The sequence below is a fragment of the Nomascus leucogenys genome, chromosome 2, assembly GCF_006542625.1.
Source record: "Nomascus leucogenys isolate Asia chromosome 2, Asia_NLE_v1, whole genome shotgun sequence".
Lineage (NCBI taxonomy): Eukaryota > Metazoa > Chordata > Mammalia > Primates > Hylobatidae > Nomascus > Nomascus leucogenys.
Window position 1 is genome coordinate 92,027,184 of NC_044382.1, and position 23,861 is coordinate 92,051,044.

The 23,861-nt window shown below is 34.1% G+C and overlaps 1 protein-coding gene across 2 annotated transcripts in view; it reads left to right on the forward strand.

Annotated features, from left to right (window-relative positions):
* The window catches only part of XRCC4 (X-ray repair cross complementing 4), a 281,359-nt gene that overhangs the window by 132,256 nt on the left and 125,242 nt on the right, over positions 1 to 23,861 (forward strand). For both annotated transcript variants that reach the window (XM_012505143.2, NM_001280092.1), the window contains 2 exons: positions 1,565 to 1,720; positions 2,829 to 2,935. In XM_012505143.2, coding sequence (XP_012360597.1) covers positions 1,565 to 1,720; positions 2,829 to 2,935 — 263 coding nt within the window. The remainder of the gene's footprint in view (positions 1 to 1,564; positions 1,721 to 2,828; positions 2,936 to 23,861) is intronic.

Sequence of the window (23,861 nt, forward strand, 5' to 3'; positions counted from 1 at the left end):
CCTGGGCAACAAGAGCAAAAGTCTGTCTTAAAAAAAACAACAAAAAAAATAAATAAAAAACTGCCATATCAATGCCTGGCTCTTTGGCCTCTGGGCAAAAAGGACCAAGGAAGCTGCAGAACAGGATGTTGAAAAGAAAAACTAAAGCACTGTTGAGGCCTTGTAATAAATCGGCAGAAAAGCTGGGAAAACGAATAAACCACTGGGAAAACAAATAAACCAAAAAGATGTCCATATTAATTTACTCACTTTATTTGTTTGTCTAATAAGAACCTACCAAACATCTGTTGAATGCTAAACACTGTGCTGGGCACTGAGGATACAGTGGCCAATAAAACACACATGCTGTCTGCTTTCCTGGAGTTCACATCTTTGGCAAAGACTATGCTATAAGATTTTGCTGAAATTGGTCCCAGAGAATATATTGCCATATTTTCCTTTTTATCCTATGAAAGGTTCAAATTCTTTGCATCTCTAGATAGGTAGATTGTTGAAAGTTTAAGGGCATGTATATAAAAGGTATCTAATTTGGACATTTGTGCTTCTAATTTCACTGAAATATATATGTGTGTGTCTGTATATGTACACACACATATATATATTACTACTGGTATATATGTGTGTGTGTGTTTATGTACAGTATAAAAATACTAGGATACCTGTATATCAAACAACAGCAATGTAAATAAGCAGTATGAAACAACATTGAAAAGAATACATAAAATAATTTGTATTTGAATCTATAAAGTAGGAATGTATTCATCATGTATGTGTATGCACGTATTAAGTATATACAAACTCAGCTATTTTGCTTCCTTTATATATCTCTTGGGAGCTTAAAATAAATACAATCCCTTGTTAGCTCATTTGAGCAGTAGAGGACGAATTATAAACAATAGAGAATTTTGTATGTTTTGTCTTACATATCTAAATTTGAAGATATGTAGTGTTTTACATTTGCTGTTTTATTAATCTCTCCTTGGATATATCAAGTAGAATACTTTCATTGTGTATGTGTATTGCATTTCTGTATGTATTTGTATGTGTGTGTGTGGTGCTCGCTTATAAGAATGTAACTGGATAAGTCATGTTCTTGTTGTGGAGCAGTTTGTTGTCTAGTAGAGAAATCAGACAAATTAGCTTTGTTGCCTTATCACAAAACAAGATTGTAGTTGCTTTTACAGTAATATTAACATAGTACTGAGGAAACAGGCTACATTTACTCTTGTTTGAAATTTATCCCATAAAAACATTCTTTTGTAAATAAACCATAGATATCAATAAATTATCTTTAGGCATTTTGATTTTCTAAAGGCTTATTTGTATCAGTTTTCAATTTTGATCCTTATTTCAGTACATAAATTACATTAATAACCAATAATTTCTAATTGTGTATTTAACCATCTTTATAAAACTTCCAAGTCAGTGAAAGCATATGTGAAAATAATCTTTAATTGTATTTTCCTTGAAAAATTTTCTTGAAATCTTCTTGATGATTAGACTGAATTATGTTAATGCCAAGCAGAACCGTATGACTAATTTGTTTACTTATTTACTTTTTTAGATTTGAAAAATGTGTGAGCGCTAAGGAAGCTTTGGAGACTGATCTTTATAAGCGGTTTATTCTGGTGTTGAATGAGAAGAAAACAAAAATCAGAAGTTTGCATAATAAATTATTAAATGCAGCTCAAGAACAAGAAAAGGACATCAAACAAGAAGGGTATTTTCGCTATCTTGTTTTTGGATGACTGATGTATACAATTAAGTGGAATTTCTTCCCAAAGTTAATGAACCTTAGATGCCAACTTTTTGATCATATGAGATAATTTGGTAGTCTGGATGTGGATGTTCAGGCTGTTAGACAGGGGTGCCATGAGCTAGAGAGTTCTCAGGATGCTCTCTCCATGTCTGCTCAACTGTCTCACCTACACTTAAATTAAAAAACTGACATGAGGCTTTTTAAAGTATTATTTAATTCTTAGACATTAGTAAGACATACTAATTTTAAAAAAAACTTTCATCTGCAGAACAACAAAAGTTGGATGCACATTTGTAATCTTGATGTCTAGGCAATGGTTAACTTTAGAATCAAGTGATTAATATTAAATTCCAGGGAGCACTTATTTTATCTGATTAGAGTGTGATTATCAGTTTTATTCTTCTTTCACGTTTTCTCTGAAAGTACATATGTACTTGATTTTTATGGAAGAATCGTAAGTGACAAATGGCTGATACGGCTTTTGATGATTGTAACTTTTTTACGCATTAGCAAATACAAGTTAGGGTCTATTGCTTTGAATCTTAGTAAGAGTACAGAATTACCAGTGACATAGTATAAAAAAATTTGATATCAGCTAGTCCTAGCACAGATACTTGTCTTGCAGTCATACCTATTAGTTTATAGCTTTGGACAAGTCACTTTATCCTCATAATAAAGGTAAAGATACCCATCTTAGGGTTTTGCCGAGATCAAATGAAATGCAGAACTGTTCTGAGATTAGTAAAATGTTAAATACTCTGTAACTCACAGAGATAATTTGGTAGAAAAAGTATTTTGGTAGAAGAATAGTACCTGATAAGAAACTGATTTAATATTAATTATAATGAGTACTAAATTCATATTAAAATTAGGTAAAAGAGAAACTTGTTCTTAAGAGAGTTAATGTATAGGTTTTAAGATGCTTTCATCTAAATCATATATATTTTCAATATGTTTGTCGGATTAGAATCTTTTTCTAGGAATATTTTCTATAATTACTTACTGGTAAATTTGCTGCCTAGCAGGGAGTGAGCCAATGATTTATAATTCTACCTTTCTCTGTTTCTAGGGAAACTGCAATCTGTTCTGAAATGACTGCTGACCGAGATCCAGTCTATGATGAGAGTACTGATGAGGAAAGTGAAAACCAAACTGATCCCTCTGGGTTGGCTTCAGGTAAGAGATATATACATTTATCTCCTTTGTTGAATATCTCACTTGGGCTTCTTACTCTAATGACAAGAAACCATAATGGAAAAATGTTGTGAAAAACCTTATTCTATGAAAACTCTTTGGCATTTTTATTTTAAAAACTCAAATTTTTAATGTTAAAACTTAATATTATTTGTAAAATGCAGCAACTCATTAGCACAGCAGTGCGAGCAAGCATTCATACACATATACTCCAAGGTATACTATTCCTGGTTAAATATAACCAGGAAAAGCATAAGCAATGAGGAAGATACACCTTTATGCTAAATATCATCAGCTTAAAGCTGGTTGCCTTTAACATTTGAGATCTTATTTAGCTAAAGCCATGGATAGGCCACTGGAGCAGAGTAATCAAGAATGCTCTAAATTATACTGAAGTTGAGGCCTTCTTTCACTCTTCAGAAAAAAGATTGCAATGAGTGAGATGAAATAGAGGAAAAGAGAAGGAGAAAAATGGCAATTTAGTTCAAAGTACCTATGACTTACTCAGTCCTTTGGATCAAGTTCCCAGCAAGTGTTTAAACCCATGAGTTATTTTTTTTTAATGTTGTATAGATTTCCTAGTGGCAGCGGAAACAGGAGCCTCTGAACTCATTTTATACTTAGATGGTTTTGACCTAAAACTAATACTATTAAAATAAATACTTGATTTATTTATTTAGAAAATATTTTTGAGTTGCTATTATGTACCAGAAACTTTGCTATGCATTAGACAACAAAACACAAACATCTGTGCCATTGTGGAGTTTAAATTGTAGTCAGGGAAACATATAAGATGAATAAATACAAAATATGTTAGGTTGATAAATGCTAAAGAGAAAAATAAACCAGAGAAGGCCGATAGAAAGGTCAGGGTGAGAATAAGGATGAGGGTTATGATTTTAGCCAGACTATCAGAAAAGGCCTCAGTGAGAAGGTGAAGGTGGCATGGCTATCTTGGGGAAGAGCCTGCCAAACAGAAAAAAAACAAAAAACAAAAAAAACCACTAAGTACAAAGTTGCCAATGCGTTTAAGCAATAGTATAGAGTGTAATCTTGATAAAGTAGAAAGATGAAGACTGGGAGAATTAGGAAATGAGATGAGAGAGATGATGGGACCTCATCACGTGTAGGGCGATATGGGCTACCATTAGAACTTCTCCTGTTACTTTGAATTAACTTGGAAACTACTGAAGGATTTCAAACAGTCAAGTGACATAATCTGACTCAAATTTCAACAGGATTAGTCTGTGTATTGTGTTAAGAATAGACTAAAGGATGACAAATGCAGAAGAAGATATAACAGATGGGAAGCTAGTACAACAATTGGGTGAAAGATGACGCTAGCTTAGACCAGAGTGATCGAGAGGTGATGAGCAAGGAGCAGATTCTAGGTATGCTTAGAGGCAGCAGGATTTGCTGATGAAGGGGTTATGACTGAGCAAATAAGACTGAGAGGGAGCATCCAGGAGGTAAGAGGCAAAAATATAAATGTGGTATCCTGATTGATGGATTTAGCAATACAAACGTTATTAAGGATCTTAATAGAACATACTCACTGGATTGGTGAAGGAAGGGGATAGGAGAGAATAGGAGTTTCTAAGGGAATGGGAGGACAGAACTGGAGATGAGACAGGCAATACTTTCAACAAATTTCACTGTAAAAAATGAGAAAGACATGGGGCAGCAGCTGGAGGAGGAAGTAGGATAAAGAAAAGTATTTTTGTTTGTTGTTTTTAAATAAAAGAAAGAATATGTTTGTATACTGATGACAGTAACTAAAGAGAGCAGGTAAAACCATCAAGGCAGTAGACAGAGGAAAAACTACTGGAAATCTGTCTCTACAAATAAAAGTGAATGGGATCCAAGGGACAAGTAGTAGATTAGTTTAGCCAGGAGCATAGTCACTCCCCATAATGACAGGAGAAAAGGTAGAATAAACAGACGGAGGCGCGGGAAAGTATCTAACTGCAGTCACAGAAACTTATTAACATTGATTAAATTGGTTGATTCATCTGATTCTAATCAGATTTGAATTGGATTACACAATACACACACAATCATACTTTTGCACTTGGGAATGAAATTTCTTTCCAGTTGGCAGTTATGCTTGTTTTACCTTAGTGTCCCATTTAAAATGAAATTATTATTTAATAATTAAATATAGAAAAACTCACAAAGATAATTTGTACCCTTTCCAATTTAAACTTTCAGAATTTTTATTAAATACAGTGACCTTCGGTCTTGTTTCTTAGAGTATCTTACCAATATTTGAAGTAGGTGAAAATTATTGATGAGAAACTACATGGTTAAATATGGCTATATGAGGAAGAGGACTTTTATGTATTCAGTGTATTTTAAGTAAAACTTTAAGCTATAATTGTACTATTTTCAATTTGGCAAAATTCTCCCTTCTCTTCAGAAAAGTTTAGTTTATTTCATGTTTTTTCCCTATGTTACGTGTCTTTATTTCTTTAGCCCACATCTAGTTCACTACACATATGATCTATAGGTCTCTGTTTCTATTTTTTTTGCATTTAACTTGCTTTTAGTAAGTTTTCGATGTCAATAATTAATAGCAGTTTTAATAGAACTTTACCTTTTTTCTTCTGCTTCAAAAAGAAATGTTTAGGAAACAGATGCTGACTGAAATAGAAAAATAAATCTCATCTCAAATGCTTGATACTGAATCAAGAACTAGATTTCATAGATCTGAGAAAGAAAATTGTAGATGTTAAACAACAAAATGGGCCACGCTATAATTTACCAGTTTCCACAACTAATTCTTCTACAGAGGCAAAATATGTTTTTAGTCCATGAGAGATAATTCTGTTGAACACAGCTTTCTCTTTTTGGTACTCTATGTAGTATTACTATGTTTTTCGAGGCAGAGCAGTGAGAATTTCTTCCTGATCTTATTCTACCATCTTCATAATAAATTACTTACTTTTTGAATACAAATAAATTTGGGAATTTATTTTAGATACTGCAATTTCCTGTGAGCTTTTCCTACAATAAAAACAAGAAAAAGAGAATCCAATGGGGATTAATACATTTATTCAGACTTTCAGAAAGCTCTCTTTAAGTGGCTGATATATAATTTGGTAGTTATTTTGTTATAGTAAATGGATTTTTATCATTAATTATTAAAATGCCCAAATTTCCTCTTGAGTTGTTCACATTATTACCCAATTTCTTGATGATAAAATAGAGTTTAAGTGAGATCAGGATGATTTAGTGATATGAAGATGAATATGTTAATCTGAATCTGAGTATGGTAAATTTGAATTGGATTACACAATAGACATACAATCATACTTTTGTGTATGGAAATGAAATTTCTTTTCATTTGGTGGTTATGCTTGTTTTACCTTACTGTCCCATTTAAATGAAATTATTCTTTAATAATCAAATGTAGAAACATTCACAAAGATGGTATGGTAATTCATTCACAAATATGAAATGGTAAATTCATATTTACCATATTCACTCTAGGGAAAAGTCTGGTTACTTTTATGCATATATCCAGAAGTAGAGTAGGGGTATTACAATTTGAAGGGAATTGTTAAGTTACATTTTTATGAATACACAATCAATTTATGGCTTTTTTTCCTCTAAATTTTCATATTTTCCCACTGCCACTAGGATTATTGAGGAAATAACTAATGATAATGTAGATCAGTCTAATAAACCACATCATGCTCATATGTACTGTATGATATAGCATGAAAAACCTCAAAAAATACTCATTTTCTTGGCTAAAAGGAAATCCCCAAAGTATTCTGAAACTTGAATATCACAGTCAATATCACCCCACACTACATTTTATATTTTTCCATAGCAAGATTTACTTTTACTATGTCTTGGATTTTAGACTTTCCATATAGATAGTGATTGTATTACTGACTTTATTTCTTAAGCTATGGCTGCATACTAAGGCCCTGGATTTTATAGGTATTTCACTTTGTTTTATATTAAGATTATGATAAATAAAATAGTTGCTGTAGTCTCTATTTATAGCTCAAGCTTTGGACTAGGAAAGTAGGGGTCACTTTCACCCCTATTTAGTTGGTATTAAGTACTTGTGGCTTTAAAGATTTCCTGCTTAGTCTGGACACCTCCTGCCTCCAAAGTGACTGTGTGTGTGTATGTGTGTGTGTGTGTGTTTGTGTGTGTGTGTGTGTGTGTGTGAATTTAATAGAAACCTGTTGGGTTATTATAGATACTGTGAAACAGTCTTCCTTATAAGAAACTCTCTTTTTCTTTCTAAATCAAGGTAAAACATGATGTCCCTATTTGAGGAGAAACGTTGTTAAACTATGTCCACTAAATAACAGAACCTCACCAAAATATGTAGTGATAGAAGCACCATTATGTATAGCAATATAGCCAAATTCTGCAACAACACTACATGCAATTGGCCTTTTATTTGACCCAACCATATCAGGTATTAGAACAGTTTCACCTTGTGCAGTTTTAAAATATTTCTTCAGAACCATTTTCATGCTGTAATAACAGAATTGTATGTGAAAACAATTTTAAAATATATATGAATATTCTAAGAATTTTAGCCATTATGAAACATTTCTTAGTCTTAACATAATTCAAAAAGCATGCAAATATTTAGTGGAAAATTTGCATTTATATGATAGAGATAGGATTTTTCTTGTGAAACATTTTGAAAAGCTATGCTTAATTGGCTCCTAATTAGTTAGCTATATAAGGCTAATGATTTTAATTCCTCATTAATTATTTTAATATATAATCAGTATTTCAAAATTATAGTTATCTCTATTAATAGAATTGACAATATTTATTACAATTATAGGATAATTAAGAGCCTTACTAAAATACAAATAAGAAATCTTTTCTAGAATGTTTCACTCTTTTTAGCTGCATATTAAAGGTGCACAACCACTAAAAACAAATATAATAAGCTTTCCTACCACTTTTCTACATAATTACTAGCCCAAGATTTAGCACATTAGTTTAATTAATCCTGCTTCTTAACCAACAGGAAGGTCCCTGTACAACTGCTATCAGTAATTTAGGCTTTCACTTAGTTGGTAGGCTTCCTGAAAGGAAGTGTGATTATAGAATAGCCTTTTTGAAAATAAATGAATGGCTATGTCCAACAGTTGATGAATACTGATATAGTAGCTTTTAAAAATAGAACAGAATCCAATATTTTTAAGTATCAAAGGGCTTGTTGCTTCAAACAGTGAATGTCTGCTCACAGAGGGGATAACAACGTGTACTGCCAAAGAGATTACTCAGAAACTCAGCTTTAGAATAACAGATTATGCTCTTAGCCTTGCCCAGCTTGTTTATCATAGACACATTTATTTATAAGCTTTAAATTAAAAGCTTGATTTAGTTAAACCTACCACCAAACTGGAAAAGAAATTTAAGTGTATTTCCTAGCAATAGTGGGCTTTTATACATAACCATTGTTGCTAGGAATAACGTTATATGCTTTGGAAATCTAGACTGTATAGTTCTAGAGCCTGTTATTTAAGCTCATTGTTTTTCCAGTGAGGGAACAGAGACCTAGAAAGATTAAGTACATTACTTTTGGTTACACAGGGGAAAATAATGAAAAAGTATTTGCCTTGTAATATAATAATTAACCACATTAGCACTACTCTTGAAATATAATAAAAACCCTTGCAAATTTTCTAACAATGCGGAAATTGCCACTGATACAAGAGAATAATGGGAACACTTTTTTCTTCTATATAGAAAAAAGATCCTATTTGTACATACATTCTCAAGAAAGATAGTCAACATCATCAGATTGAACAAGTAAGACTTCATGGTAGGTAGCTTGTGGAGAAAATAATAGAATGCACATATTTCTGTTGAAGTCATCCCTGTGTACATTAATTTCTTCAGATTTTGACTTAGTATTTATTCACCTGAGAACTCTCAAATGTCCCAAAGGTTGTTAGCAAATCTATGATTGTTTCTCATTTCCTAGTATTAAACTATAGCTTTGATATGACCTCCTAGGCAAGTATTTCTACATCTTTATATGTTTGGGGGGAGACAAAAATTATTTTAATGTTATTTGTCTCTGACTATGGATGAGTGAGAAAACTGGGAAATCCTTTACCCCCAAATCAACTATGAATCTAAAATTGACCCAAAAATAAGTAAATAACTACTTCCAAACATGGCCAAAGGCAAACAGCAATATGAGAACTGTTTATTCTTGAAAGACTGCTGAAGTTTGGGTAAGAATTGGGAGTCTGTGGATTTCTTGCTTGCCTAAGACTGCCTCTATCACTGCCTGCCCACATTCATGAGCTTGGTCAGTATGAAAATCATGCCAGCATCTGGCTGGCCATGAGGACTGGCAACTGCTGTACCTGAGCTAAAGAGGGCTCACTCAATTTGCAGCAGAGGGTGATACTCACAACCAGCAGCATTGTCAGTAGAAGTAATGATCTTGGTGGCAGTGGGTAGGTGTGTTGGGCCAATGGATCTACTAACCTGGTTGTGTTCATGGTTGGGGCAAACATAGTCCTAGCTGAAAGTGTGCATGCACTTTTACAGTGGAGACTGAAGAGAGGGCCCAAGCTATTTTTTACAGTTCTGGCCTAACCTAGAGATAATACTTATCTTCATAGGAGAATAGAAAAAGAGAGGCTGGACTTTGAACATACTCCTGTACCCGGCACTGCCCTGGCAACAAAAGAAAAGAAACCTATTAGCTTGAGGTGTTTGTGCATTATTTCTATCAATCACTGGCTGACCTCAAAACTGTCTAGACACAGAGTAACCGCTTTGTTTTAGAGCTAGGCTTTAAAATTTAAAAATCAAGAATAAAATAAACTTTGCAGAAACATCAATTGTCACTCATCACAAGAGAAACAGATTTCATACATTTACCACAGGTAAGGTAATAAACAAACAAAAAGCAACAGTAGCAAACTTCAGAAGGAAAATAATCAAAACCCAGATTTGTTACAATATATTACTTAAAATGTTTAGTTTTCAACAAATTGGACATACAGAGAAACAGGCAAGTGTGGTCCATACTTGGGAGAAAAAGTAGTCAATAGAAAATGTTTCAGATGTTGAATTTGGTAGACAGACTTCAAAGCACAATTTATATCTATATCTATATCTGTATCTATATACACACATACACACATATGTATGTTTATGTGTATATGTATATATAAATGTATATATGTGTGTATATATATACACACACACATTTATATACTAAACTAAAGGAAAACATGTTTAAAGCCTTAAAAGAGAGTACGATATAAATGTATCAACAAGTAAAGATTCTCAATAAGGAGATAGAAATTATTTGAAATGAACAATATGAAAATTCTGAATTTGAAGAGTGTAATAACTGAAATGAGAAAGTTACTATAGCAGCTGAACAACAGATTCAAATTGTCAGAATAAAAAAAATCAGTGAACTTGAATATAGATCAATAGAGTGAATAATTTCCTAGGAACGAAGAGCAAAAAAGACGGAAGAGAAATGAACAGATCTTCAGAGACCTTTGGGACATCACATGTGCCAACATATGTGTAATGTAAATTCTAGGACAGAAGAGAGAGAAAGGTAGAAAAAAAACTTGAAAATATGAAAGCCAAAGCTTTCTAAAATTTTATGAAAACCATTAATCTAAGCATCCAAGCAACTCGGTGAACTTTAAGTGGGATAAATACCAAAAGATAGGCTGGGCACGGTGGCTCACGCCTGTAACCCTAGCACTTTGGGAGGCTGAGGCAGGCAGAACACCCGAGGTCAGGAGTTCGAGACTGACCTGGCCAACATGGTGAAACCCCATCTCTATAAAAATTCAAAAATTAGCTGGGCATGGTGGCACATGCCTGTAATCCCAGCTAGTTGGAAGGCTGAGGCAGGAGAATCTCTTGAACCAGAGAAGTGGAGGTAGCAATGAGTCGAGATCATGCCACTGCAATCCAGCCTGGGTGACAGAGTGAGACTCCATCTAAAAAAACAAACAAACAAAAAAAAAAACACCAAAATAAAAAAAACCAAAAAGATACATTGAGACACACCAACATAGAAAACATTTGAAAGCCATAGAGGGAGACACATATAGGACAGCATCAATATAACAACAACAGACTTATTATCTGAAGCAATGAAGGCCAGAAGGCAGCAGTATAGCATTTACAAAATTCTGAAACAACAAAAAAAGAAATCATAACCAATAATTTTATATCCAGCAAAGTATCTCTCAAAATAAAGATGAAATAAAGACATTTATTAATTAACAGATTCATTGGTAACAGACCTGTTTTGTGACGCATACTAAGAAATCTTCAGGGTGAAAGGAAACAACATGAAATGGTAACATGAATCTACAGGAAGAAACAAAAATAACAAAAATATAAAACAGTGGATTAATATAAAATATAAATACATATTTTCTTTTTTATTATTGTCTTTTATACCAGATTGAACAAAGGAATAATTATAACACTGTGACATTGGGTTTATAATATAGATAGATACAATATACATGACAATAATAGGACAAATTGGGTAATATAGCTATATAAGAGCAAAATTTCTATATTTACCACATATAAAGATAATATTAATATGAAATAGATTATTAAGTAAATGTATTGAATTAGTAATTTAAAATATTTCCACAAAGAAAACCCTGGGCCCAGATGACTTCACTGGTGTTTTCCATTGAAAATTTAATGAAATTATACCAATTCCTTATAAACTCTTTCAGAAAATAGAGGAGGAGCAAACACTTCACAACTCATTTTGTGAGGCTGATATTATCGTAATATCAAAGCCAGACAAGACATTGCAAGAAAATAAAACTATAGACAAATATCCATCATGAACATAGATGTAAACATTTGAAACAAAACACTAGCAAAAAGCAACCAGCTCCATACAGAGAGAATTATACACTACGACGAACTGAGATTCATTCATCTTATGTAAAGATACTTTTGCATCTGAAGATCAGTTAAAGTATTTCACAATATTAATAAAATAAAGCACAAAACCACATGATCATCTCAATAGATGCTGAAAAGGTACGTGACAAAATCCAACACACGTTAATAACAAACACTCTCAACAAACCAGGAATATGAGGGAACTTCCTTACCCTAATAAAGGAATCTAGGCAAAAGACCATAGCTGTCACATACTTAATGGTGAAATACTGAATGTTTACCCCTCAATATAGAAAAAAAAAACGAGTTCATCTGCTCCCATCACTTCTATTCAATGTTGTAGTAGAAATTCTAGGCAGGGCAATTAGGCAAGAAAATAAGATAAAAGGTATTCAGACTGGAAAAGTAGTAAAACTGTTCCTTTTTGCAGATGATACGATCTGGTGTATAGGAACACTATGGAATTAACTAAAAAACTCCTAGAGCTAATAAATTGACTCCAGTAAGGTTATAGTGTACAAGATCAATATACAGTAATCAATTGTATTTCTATATACTTGCAATGAATAAGCAAAAAATGAAATTAAGAAAATTGCTCCAGGCCATGGTGGTGTATTCCTGTAATCCCAGAAACTCATGATGCCAAGGAGTTTGAGGCCAGCCTGGGCAACATAGTCGAGACACCCATCTTTAAAAAATAAGGAATTGGCCAGGCACTGTGGCATACCCCTATAATCCCAGCACTTTGGGAGGTCAAGGTGGGCAGATCACAAGGTCAGGAGATTGAGACCATCCTGGCTAACACGGTGAAACCCCATCTCTACTAAACAAAAAATACAAAAAATTAGCCGGGCGTGGTGTCAGGCGCCTGTAGTCCTAGCTACTCAGGAAGCTGAGACAGGAGAATGACGTGAACCCAGGAGGCAGAGCTTGCAGTGAGCTGAGATCGCACCACTGCAATCCAGCCTGGGCAACAGAGCAAGACGCCTTCTCAAAAATAATAATAAAGAATAAAGAAATTAAGGAAAAGAATTGCCTTCACAATAGCATCAAAAAATACCTAGAAATAAGTCTAACAAAAGAAATGCAAGACTTCTACACTGAGAACTATGCAACATTGTCGAGAGAAATTAAAGAAGACTTAAATAAATGGGAAAACATCTTGTATTTATAGATTAGAAATTTAATATTGTTGGCCGGGTGTCATGGCCTACGCCTGTAATCCTAGCACTTTGGGAAGCTGATGCGGGCAGATCATTTGAGCTCAGCAGTTTGAGACCAACCTGGGCAACATGGCAAAACTCCATCTCTACAAAACACACGAAGAAAGTTAGCCAGGCATAGTGGAGCATGCCTATAGTCCCAGCTACTTGGGAGGCTGAGACAGGAGGATTGCTTGAGCCTGGGAGGCACAGGTTACGGTGAGCCGAGATCACACCACTGCACTCCAGGCTGGTGACAGAGCGAGACCCTGTCTCAAAAAAAAAAAAAAAAAAAAATTAATACTGTTAAGATAAATACTTTCAAATTGGTACATAAATTCAATGAAATGCCTATCAAAATCCCAGCTGTTTTTTTAGCAAAAATTGACAGAATGATCCTAAAATTTATATAGAATTTCAAGCGAGCAAGAGTAGACAAAACAATCTGGGAAAACAAGAAACAATTGGAGAACTCTTTCTGATTTCAAAAGTTACTACAAAGATATAATAACCAAGATGATGTAATAATATTATTATAAAGATAGCCATTATGTCAGACATAGTCTCACTGATAAAATGAGAATCTAGAATTGAGACTGTAGAAGTAAGCCTTCATGTTTATGGTCAATTGGTGCTCAGCACAGCTGCGAAGGCAATTTAATGGGGAAAGGATAGTCTTAGACAAACAGTGCTTGAACAATTGGGTATCGACTTGAAAAACAATTACATAGGTGTTTACCTCATATGAAACACAAAAGTTAACTCAAAGTGGATCATAGGCCTAGATATAATAGGCCTATGAAAGAAAACGGAAAATCTCTGTGAACTTAGTTTTAGGCAAAGAGTTCTCAGCTATAATACCAAAAGCACAATACATAAATGAAAAAATGGATAAATTGGATTTCATCAAAATAAAAAAATTCTGCACTTCAAAAAGGCATCATTAAGAACATGAAAACACATGCCATGAATTGGGAGAAAATATTTGCAAATCATATATCTGATAAGGGATTTGTTTCTAGCATATATAAAGAATATTTACAGCTCAATAAGAAGAAAATAAAAAACTGGGTCAAAAAATTGGCAAAAGACTTGAATAGGCATTTCATTGAAGAAGATGTAAGAATGGTTAATAATCACATGAACAGATGCTTAACATCATTTAATCATTAGATAATACAAATTACAGTTAAAATCAGATACCACTACACACCCACATGAATGGATATAACCTAAAAGTTAGAAAATAATGTGTAGGAAAGGATGTGGCAAAACTTGAATCCTCATACATTTCTGGTGGGAATGTAAAATGTTACAACCACTTTAGAAAACTGTTTGGCAGTTCCTCAGAAAGTAAAATATACACTTACCCTATAATCTAGCTATTCTACTTCTAAGTATTTACTGAAGAGAAATAAGAACATACGTCCTCATAAAGACATGTACTTCAGTGTTCATCAGAGCATTAGTAATAATAACTCCAAACTGGAAAATTCTAAATATTCATCTTCTGGTGAAACGTTAAATAAAATGTGGTCTATCCATACAATAAAGTATTATTTGGCAATATAAAGGAGTAAACTACTGATAGATACTTATTGTGGATCAACCTCAGAAAAATTATGCTAAAGCAAAGGAAACCAGATGCAAAAGATTGTTTATTGTATGATCCCATTTATATGTAATATCAAGAAAAAGGGAACATACATAGATACTGAAAACCGAATAAATGTTTGCTAAAGCTTGGAGTGGAAATGATTATTAATTCAAATGAGTCCAAGAGAATTTTTGGACATGATGGAACTGTCCTAAAACTGATTGAGGTGATCGTTGTACAAGTAGAAATTTGCTAAAATCATTGAATTGTACATTTATACTGGGTGAATTTTATGGTATATCAATTGTTCATTAATAAAAACTTTCTAAGAGTTTCTAAAAAAAATAAGCATTTGATCATCTTGAGATATTTGAAAACACACACACACACACACACACAGACACACACACACATACACACCAAAAACCAATTGTGAGGTCGGGTACTTCACACCTGTAATTCCAGTACGTTGGGAGGACGAGGCGGGCAGATCACCTGAGGCCAGGAGTTCAAGACCAGCGTGGCCAACATGGTGAAACCCTGTCTCTACTAAAAACACACAAAAAATTAGCCAGGCATGGTGGCGTACGCCTGGCTACTTGGGAAGCTGAGTCAGGAGAATCGCTCAAACCTGGGAGGCAGAGGTTGCAGTGAGCCAAGATCACTCCACTGCACTCTAGCCAGGGCAACACAGAGCAAGACTCCGTCTCAAAAAAAAAAAAAAAAAAAAAATTGCGATAATTTGGGCTGTTGAGAAAAGTTCTTGGACATCCTAGGTCAAGAGAGCCAAAGTTCAAAAGTGCAAGTTTCATTCAAGAGTAAATTAATCCAGAGGGTAATGAAATACAAGTGTACTTCTTGTTTTTCTATTCTTATTAGTATTATTTTCTATTCTTTTTGCTTTGATAAATCCCTAATATTTTCATAAATCACTGGAGCTATTAAAGAATGAAGAAGAGCTGAACCTCAGCACAAGGACACAGATGTCAGCAGAGTTCTGTAGCCTGTGTAACTCTTACCTGAAGTTTTTACTATACTCAACTTCAATGAATGCCTTCTCTCTCAGTGTATTTTTGTTGGTGTCTGCCTTCCCTCCTGCCCTTTCTCTCTAATTCTTACATTCAAATCCCAAGGGAAGTGGCTTAAGGGTGTCTTCAATGAGAACAGAACATCTTGTAGGTATAACACTTGTTCTGCCACCCACAAGACAGCTAGTCAGCCTGCTACTTGGTTGCATTTTTGCTGTTTTGCTCCAAGTATCTGTGACCAGGATTGTATAAAGTATAGCAATTTGACATTAACTTGTGTCATCTATAAGCTGTTTCAGTGGGCAAAATGTATATGAGAAAAAGTATGTAGTCGCTTATTTAACTTAAACATTTAGTTTCTTGAACTTCTCAGTCTTTACCTTTATATATATATATATATACATATATATTTATTTATTATATTTTAAGTTCTAGGGTACATGTGCACAACGTGCAGGTTTGTTACATATATATACATGTGCCATGTTGGTGTGCTGCACCCATTAACTCATCATTTACATTAGGTATATCTACTAATGCTATCCCTCCCCCCTGCCCCCACCCCACAACTTCTCAGAGTCTTTAATATGCTAATTAATGTTCATGGTGATAAAGATGGTATATACTCTGCAACATTTCTCAAACTCATAAAACTTTATGAACTTTTTTCAGTGGATATTAGTGTTCCCTGCAACCCATGTGAGAAATCCTGTGTTAGATGGTTTTGACTTTCATATGAATGAGGTGAGAAAAGGGAAGGTATCTAAAGAAAACAAGTATTTCCTAGGACAGTGTTTGTATGTCTGTTTTAAGAGGACATATACTAAATATGAGGAGAGGATCATATATTTGAGGATACAGTTTTAAAATGTAGCATAAAATCATAAGAATAATATTAAACCTCAAACATGCAAAAACTTGGAGGAATTCTGAAAATGGTTAAAAAATGTTTTGTGTTTTTTTTTTTTTTTTACCATTGTTGTAAATGGTAAAAACATTCTCAGATCTCAGACTACTCTGAGAATTTACTTATCTTAGCACAAATGTCCGTTGGCATATCTAATGTTAATAAATGACAGAAACAATACACAAATGCTACTAAATTTGGTTTATTTTGCCTCAAGTTGAGTTCTTAATTTGTGGTTTTTAAGAAGTGTTTAGTGAAAGGATCTCTGAACTCTTTGGATTTATGTGTAAAATTTTCTGTTTATCTGTCTATATATCTATTTGTATATCTATATGAATATGTTAGTTTGCCAGGGCTGCTGCTATAACAAAGTACATAAACTGAGTGACTTGAACAACAGAAATATATTTACTCACAATCTGAAGGCTAGGATCCTGAAATTAAGATGTTGGCAGGGTTAATTTCTTCTGAGGGCTTTGAGGGAATGATTTATTAACCAGGCCTCTCTTCTTGGCTTATAGGCGACCAGCTTCTCCCTGTTACATCAAATTTTCTTCCTTCTATACATATCTCTGTTCAAATTACCCTTTTTATAAGGGCACCAGTCATATTTGATTAGGGCCCACCCTGATGACCTCATTTTAACTTTATTACCTCTGTAAATATCCTACATCCAAATAAGGTTGCATTCTTAGGTCCTGGGAGCTCAGACTCCAAAATATCTTTTTTTGGGTGTGTTGGGGGGTGAGGGGGATTTCCACTCATAACAATGAAAATAGATCTATATCTTTCTGAAGCAAGGATCCAAATCAAGATGTTGGCAGGGTTGCTGTTTTCAAAAGGGACCATATTCCAAAAATGATTCAAAACCATTGATCTAAGAGACTGATATTTAAACTAGAAAGAATGGAGTAATACTTGTTAAAAGGGAACAGAAGTCTACAATAGATGAGATGATGAGATAAGAAGAGAAAGTAGGCCGGGCGCGGTGGCTCACGCCTGTAATCCCAGCACTTTGGGAGGCTGAGGCGGGTGGATCACGAGGTCAGGAGATCGAGACCATCCTGGCTAATATGGTGAAACCCCGTCTCTACTAAAAATACAAAAAATTAGCCGGGCGAGGTGGCGGGCGCCTGTAGTCCCAGCTACTTGGGAGGCTGAGGCAGGAGAATGGCGTGAACCCCGGGGGGCGGAGCCTGCAGTGAGCCGAGATCACGCCACTGCACTCCAGCCTGGGCAACAGCGAGACTCCGTCTCAAAAAAAAAAAAAAAGAAGAGAAAGTAACAGCATTCAGATAGCTAAATCACTATCTGTCTGTGCATTAGATTGGAGGTTTGTTTAGAGCTGCAGTGTTCAGTAAGGCTGCGATTAGCTACATGAGGCCATTGAAGATGGAAATGTGGCTAGTCCGAATTGAGATGTGCTGTAAATGTATACTACACACTGGATTTCGAAAACCTGGTATGACTAAGTATGAAAAAAGGAATGTAGTATGTCTCATTAATAAATGTTTATATTATACATTGAAATTGTATTTTGAGTATATTTAAACACATATTAATATCAACATATTCTGTTTCTTTTTCCTTTTTAAATGTGGCTAAATAGGAAATTTAAAATTTTATATGAAATGTATATGTTCAACATAGTCATCTTGAGGTTCTCAAGTCTTATCTCATGCTGATTTTGTGGTTCTAGAATAGATTTATATTACTTTGAAGAAGAAATCAAATTGTACTACCAAGTCTTTATGGAGCACTTAATATAAGGGTCTTTAGGTCATGAGATCTAAGGACCCATGTATGACTAGGATTGTGGGTATAATTGAGTATTTTTACCTAAGAAAGGCAAAAGGGATTGTACTGTTTTTTGGATGAATTGCAGTAAAACTGACTTAAGAATGCCTGGATCATTTATTTGTTTGTCCCAGGAACGTGAAGCTAGACATGTTCATTGTCCCTGTTAAACAGCAAACCATGACTGAGTTCAGACAAAAGATGATGTGAATGCAGCAACAATTTCTAAATCAGTTAAATGTCTATAATGTAATATGTAGGATTCTTGTCTTTCTGGGATTGTGACAGGAATCTCTACCACAAACAGCACATCTGGTCCCCTGAGCCAATTCATCAGTATCGCCTGTAAGCCATATTTAAGATCAAAAGGATAGACAAGGTTACCAATGATGAGGTTCTGGAATGTTGCCAGCCCATCAGCACTAACATGATACTTGCCACGGCCTAACTCTGAGGGCCTGGGGACGTGTGAAGGATGGATATCAGCAGGCTCACTAAGCAGATTCTGAATGCATGGTGTGGTGAAACAGAACAGTTACAAGTAGGGTGGCCAGAAGAAAAGCTCAATGTGAGACCCTTAGAGACAAATTCAAGCCTTGTGGTAAAACTCAGGAATGCTGAGAAATAGTAAACCTAGTTAACACCCAGGATTTTTTGAGGAAAGAGAGAAAGGATATAATTTGGGGAGTGACAAAATAAAAAAGATCTTAGGGTAATGATGGTCACATTGCTTTTCGAGCCATGTTATCTTTTCATTTAAATGAATAATTTGGACAAAATCAGAAGTTGTAAATTGTTGATCCTTTCTGCGAACTAAGCTACATATTTTCTTTCTTCTTCGGTGACATCAGTCTTCTAAATAATTGATACAAATGCATTTAAACAGGGCATTGGTTTCCTGATTTTCTGTAATCTGCAACCCTCCTTATTATCTTAGATCTGGCTCACATTGTTTATTCTTATCACTTGCATGACTTCTAGAAGTATTTGTGACCCTTGAAGGAAGATAATGATACTGATGATAATGAGTACTGCTGCTGTACTAGTAGTACTTCTAATTCTCCTACTAACAATTATTGTTACTACTATTCACTACTACTACTACTTTTTGAATTACTGTTATTTTTTATTATGGCATCACTATCACAACTGCTACAGACCATTAATTCAGACACCTAAATTATTTAAGCACTATTTCATTTAACTTAACAATTCTATGAGGTATATATTATTATTATCACCCATTACAACTGAAAGAACTGATGCACATAAAGGTTAGAGAACTTCCTAAGGGTAAGCTGTCTAATAATTTGTAGAGTTCGAGTTCTAACCCAAGCAGTCTGATTACAGAGCTCATCTGTGAGAGCCCTCCTATCCTAAAGTTCTTTATGTTTATTGAAATAGAACACTCTAATTTATTAAAATCCTGTAGTTGAGTGTGGCTTTGTATTTTAAATTCAATTATGTTCGATGCCTTCATTTTAATAAAATAATTTAGAGCTCCTTAAAAGAGGTGGAATATATTGTTTCTTTCTCATCTTAATGGAAGAAGAGAAGGTGCTTTTTTGGTGGGTCTGTTACAATTTGATGGCAGAGCAAATAAAGCAGGAGAACAGTGATTTATGCTCAGTCCTAGATTAAAGGGCTTGTGTTAAAAGATTATTAAGTATTTATTTAATAAATACTACATTTAGTTAATATTGATTAATAATATTAAATGTCCATTTAGACATTAAAATAATATATTTAGTTTTAAATGTAGACTTATATACTATTAATATTTTATTTAGTGGATACAAATTTAGAATTGTTATAGCTTATTGGTGAATTGACTTTTTTATAATTATGAAATATCTCTCATTATCTCTAGTAATGCTTCTTTCCTTAACATCTTCTTTATCTGATAGTAGTATAACTACCCCAACTTTCTTTTCTTTGGTGTTTACATGGTTTATCTTTTAATTTTTTTTACCATTATTCTTTCAATCTTTTATATATCTAAGATCGGTCTTTGTGTCAACATCATATAGTTGTTTTTTAAATCTGATAATCTTTGTCTTTCGATTGGAGTATTTATTCCATTTACAGTTCATGAAGTTAATTATATAATTTATATATTTTAGGTTAGATCTACTAAGATTCTATTTGTTCTTTATTTTCACTATTCCAACTTTCTTCCTTTATTATTTCTTGTAGATTGTTATGATTTTGTTTTAGAGGTTACTTTACAGATGGCAACATATCCTTGATTTATTACAGTCTAATATAAATTTTCACTTTCACACTTTTTTAAACAACACTTCAGTGCATTATTGCGTTGTTAGCTTGTATTTAAATTTGCCTTATATTTTTAGACCTCATAAAACATTGTTATTGTAGTTTGGATAGTCAGCATTATGTACATCTGTCCACATCTTTACCTTTTACCTTGTGCATTATCCCTTTTTGTTCATATATGTTTTTATGTGGAATTCTTTTTCATCAGCCTGGAGAACCTTCATTTTCTTCTTAATTTCTTTATTGACCAAATTCAGGAACATGTTGTTTAATTTTCATGCATTTGTACAGTTCACAGAATTTTTCCTGTTATTAATTTCTAATTTTATTTCATCGTGGTCAGAAAATATATTTGATACAATTTTAGATGTTTGTTTGGTTTTTTGTTTTTTGTTTTTGCTTTTTTGTATTTTTTGTTTTGTTTTGAGACAGGGTTTCACTTTACCACTCAGGCTTGAGTGGAGTGGTGCGATCATGGCTCACTGCAGCCTCGACTTCCCTGGCTCAAGTGATCTTCCCATATCAGCCTTCCAAGTAGCTGGGACTATAGGTGTGTGCCACCACACCTGGCTAATTTTTGTATTTTTTTGTAGAGATGAGATTTTGCCATGTTGCTTCGGCTCGTCTTGAATTCCTGAGTTCAAGCAATCTACCTGCCTTGGCCTCCCAAAATGCTGGGATTACAGGTGTGAGCCTCCATGCCTGGCTGATGATTTTACTTTTGAAAAATCTGTTAAGACTTGTTTTGTGGTCTAACATGTCATCTGTCCTGGAAAATATTCCATGTTCTGATGAGAAGAATGTGTATTCTGCAGCTGTTGGGTGAAATGTTCTGTAAATGTCAAGTCCATTTGGTCTAAAATGTAGTTTAACTCAGATGTTACTGTGTTTTGGTTTTTGGCCTATTTTTGAACGTGAGGTTTTGAAGTTCCCTATTATTGTCATATTGTCATCTATCCTTTTCAGGATATAATTCTGTTTCTTTCTATTCAAAGGAGTCTATTCAGTCTCCTTTTCAGTCTATTAATATTTGCTCTATATATTTGGGCGCTGTGGTGTTGGGTGCAGATAAAACAATTGTTACATCCTCTTGCTGAATTGACTTCCTAATCATCATATAATTACCTCCATTGTTGCTTTTTGCAGTTTTTTTGTTTTGTTTTGTTTTACCTAAAGTTTATTGTATCTGATATAGGTGTAGCTACTTTGCTCCTGTTTTTGGTCACCATTTGAATGGAATTTTTTTTTCATCAACCCTCTTTCAATCTGTATGACCTTACAGATGAAGTGAGTCTGTTGTAGGTAGACTTGGGTCTTATTTTTTTTGTTTGTTTGTTTTTTGTTTTATTATACTTTAAGTACTAGGGTACATGTGCACAACGTACAGGTTTGTTACATATGTACACATGCACCATGCTGGTGTGCTGCACCCATTAACTCATCATTTACATTAGTTATATCTCCTAATGCTATCCCTCCCCCATCCCCCAACCCCATGACAGGCCCCGGTGTGTGATGTTCCCCTTCCTATGTCCAAGTGTTCTCATTGTTCAATTCCCACCTACGAGTGAGAATATGTGGTGTTTGGTTTTTTGTCCTTGCGATAGTTTGCTGAGAATGATGGTTTCCAGCTTCATCCATGTCCCTACAAAGGACATGAACTCATCCTTTTTTATGGCTGCATAGTATTCCATGGTGTGTATGTGCCACATTTTCTTCATCCAGTCTGTCATTGATGGACATTTAGGTTGGTTCCAAGTCTTTGCTTACTGTGAGTAGTGTTTTTTTAAATCCATTTAGCCATTCTTTTAATTGGAGAATTTAGTCTATTTACATTGTAGATTATTATTGATAGGTATGGAGTTATTTCTGCAATTTTGTTCATTATTTTCTAGTTGTTTTTTTTGTGGATAATTCGTTCCCTTCTTCCTTTGTGCTTTGATAGCTTTCTGTAGTAGAGTGCTTTTTATTCTTTTCTGTTTCTCTTTTGCATATTTTTCAGAGCCTTTTGTTTTGTGGTTACCCTAAGGTTTGCATAAAACATCTTATACTTCTAACAGTTTAAGCTGGTAGCAGCTTAAATTTGATTACATTCACAAACTACACTGTTGCTTTCCCTCTTTATATGTTTTATGTTTTTGATGTCACACTTTATATGTTTTTATAATATGCATCCCTTAGCAAATCATTGTAGTTTTAGTTCTTCTTAGTAGTTTTGGCTTTTGACCTTTATACTGGAGATATAATTGATTTATCCAGCGGCACTATAGCATTAGAGTGTTTTGAATTTGACAATGTACTTAATTTTACCAATGAATTTTGTACTTTTAAATGTTTTTAAGTTACTAATTAGTATCCTTTTTCTTAAGCTTGAAGAACTTCTTTAGCCTTTTTTCTAATGCGTGGTGATAAACTCTCTCAGCTTTGGTTTGTCTGAGAAAGTTTTCATGACCTCTTCATTGTTGAATTCCTCTGTGGAATTATTCAGTTCAGATATAGCACTCTTCAGATGTATGATTTCCATGTGGCACTTTAAAAAAAACTTTGTCTCTTCATTGAAATTCTCAGCTTGTTCTTGCATTACTATTTCCACTTCTATGAGCATCTTTCAACCATTATTTTGAATTCCCTGTCAGATAAATCACAAAACACTACTTTATTTAGGTTAGTTTCTGGAGATTTATCTTGTTTATTTGTTTGGAATATATTCCCTTGTTTCTTCATTCTTGAATATCTGTGTTGATTTATGCACATTTGATAAGACAACTACCTTTCTCCTTCTTGTTAGACTGGTCTTATATATGAGAATGTTTTCATGAACCCATTTGGCCAGAGATTTTAAGGTTCCTCTCAAATCTTTGTGTTTGTCCAAACTGTTACCGCTGTTTTTGGTGAGCCCCTGAAGCTTGTTATGTGCCTTGTCTGATCAGTACCTGGAGACCAATATAATAGGAGCCAGACTCTTAAGTTGTAGCTGGTATGGTTGAGGTGTTGCATGTGTGTTCTAGTTCCTTCTATCTTCATAATGCGGCTGGATGTAGGCATTTACTTTTGACTTTTTCTGTACTGGGACAGGGAGAGGAACTATGGAAAATGCCTATTCTCATGTTCATGCTGTACCTTTTGATCCTAAAGGGATAGCTGCTGGAAGTGGGCTTGTTATATGTCCACCTGCTTG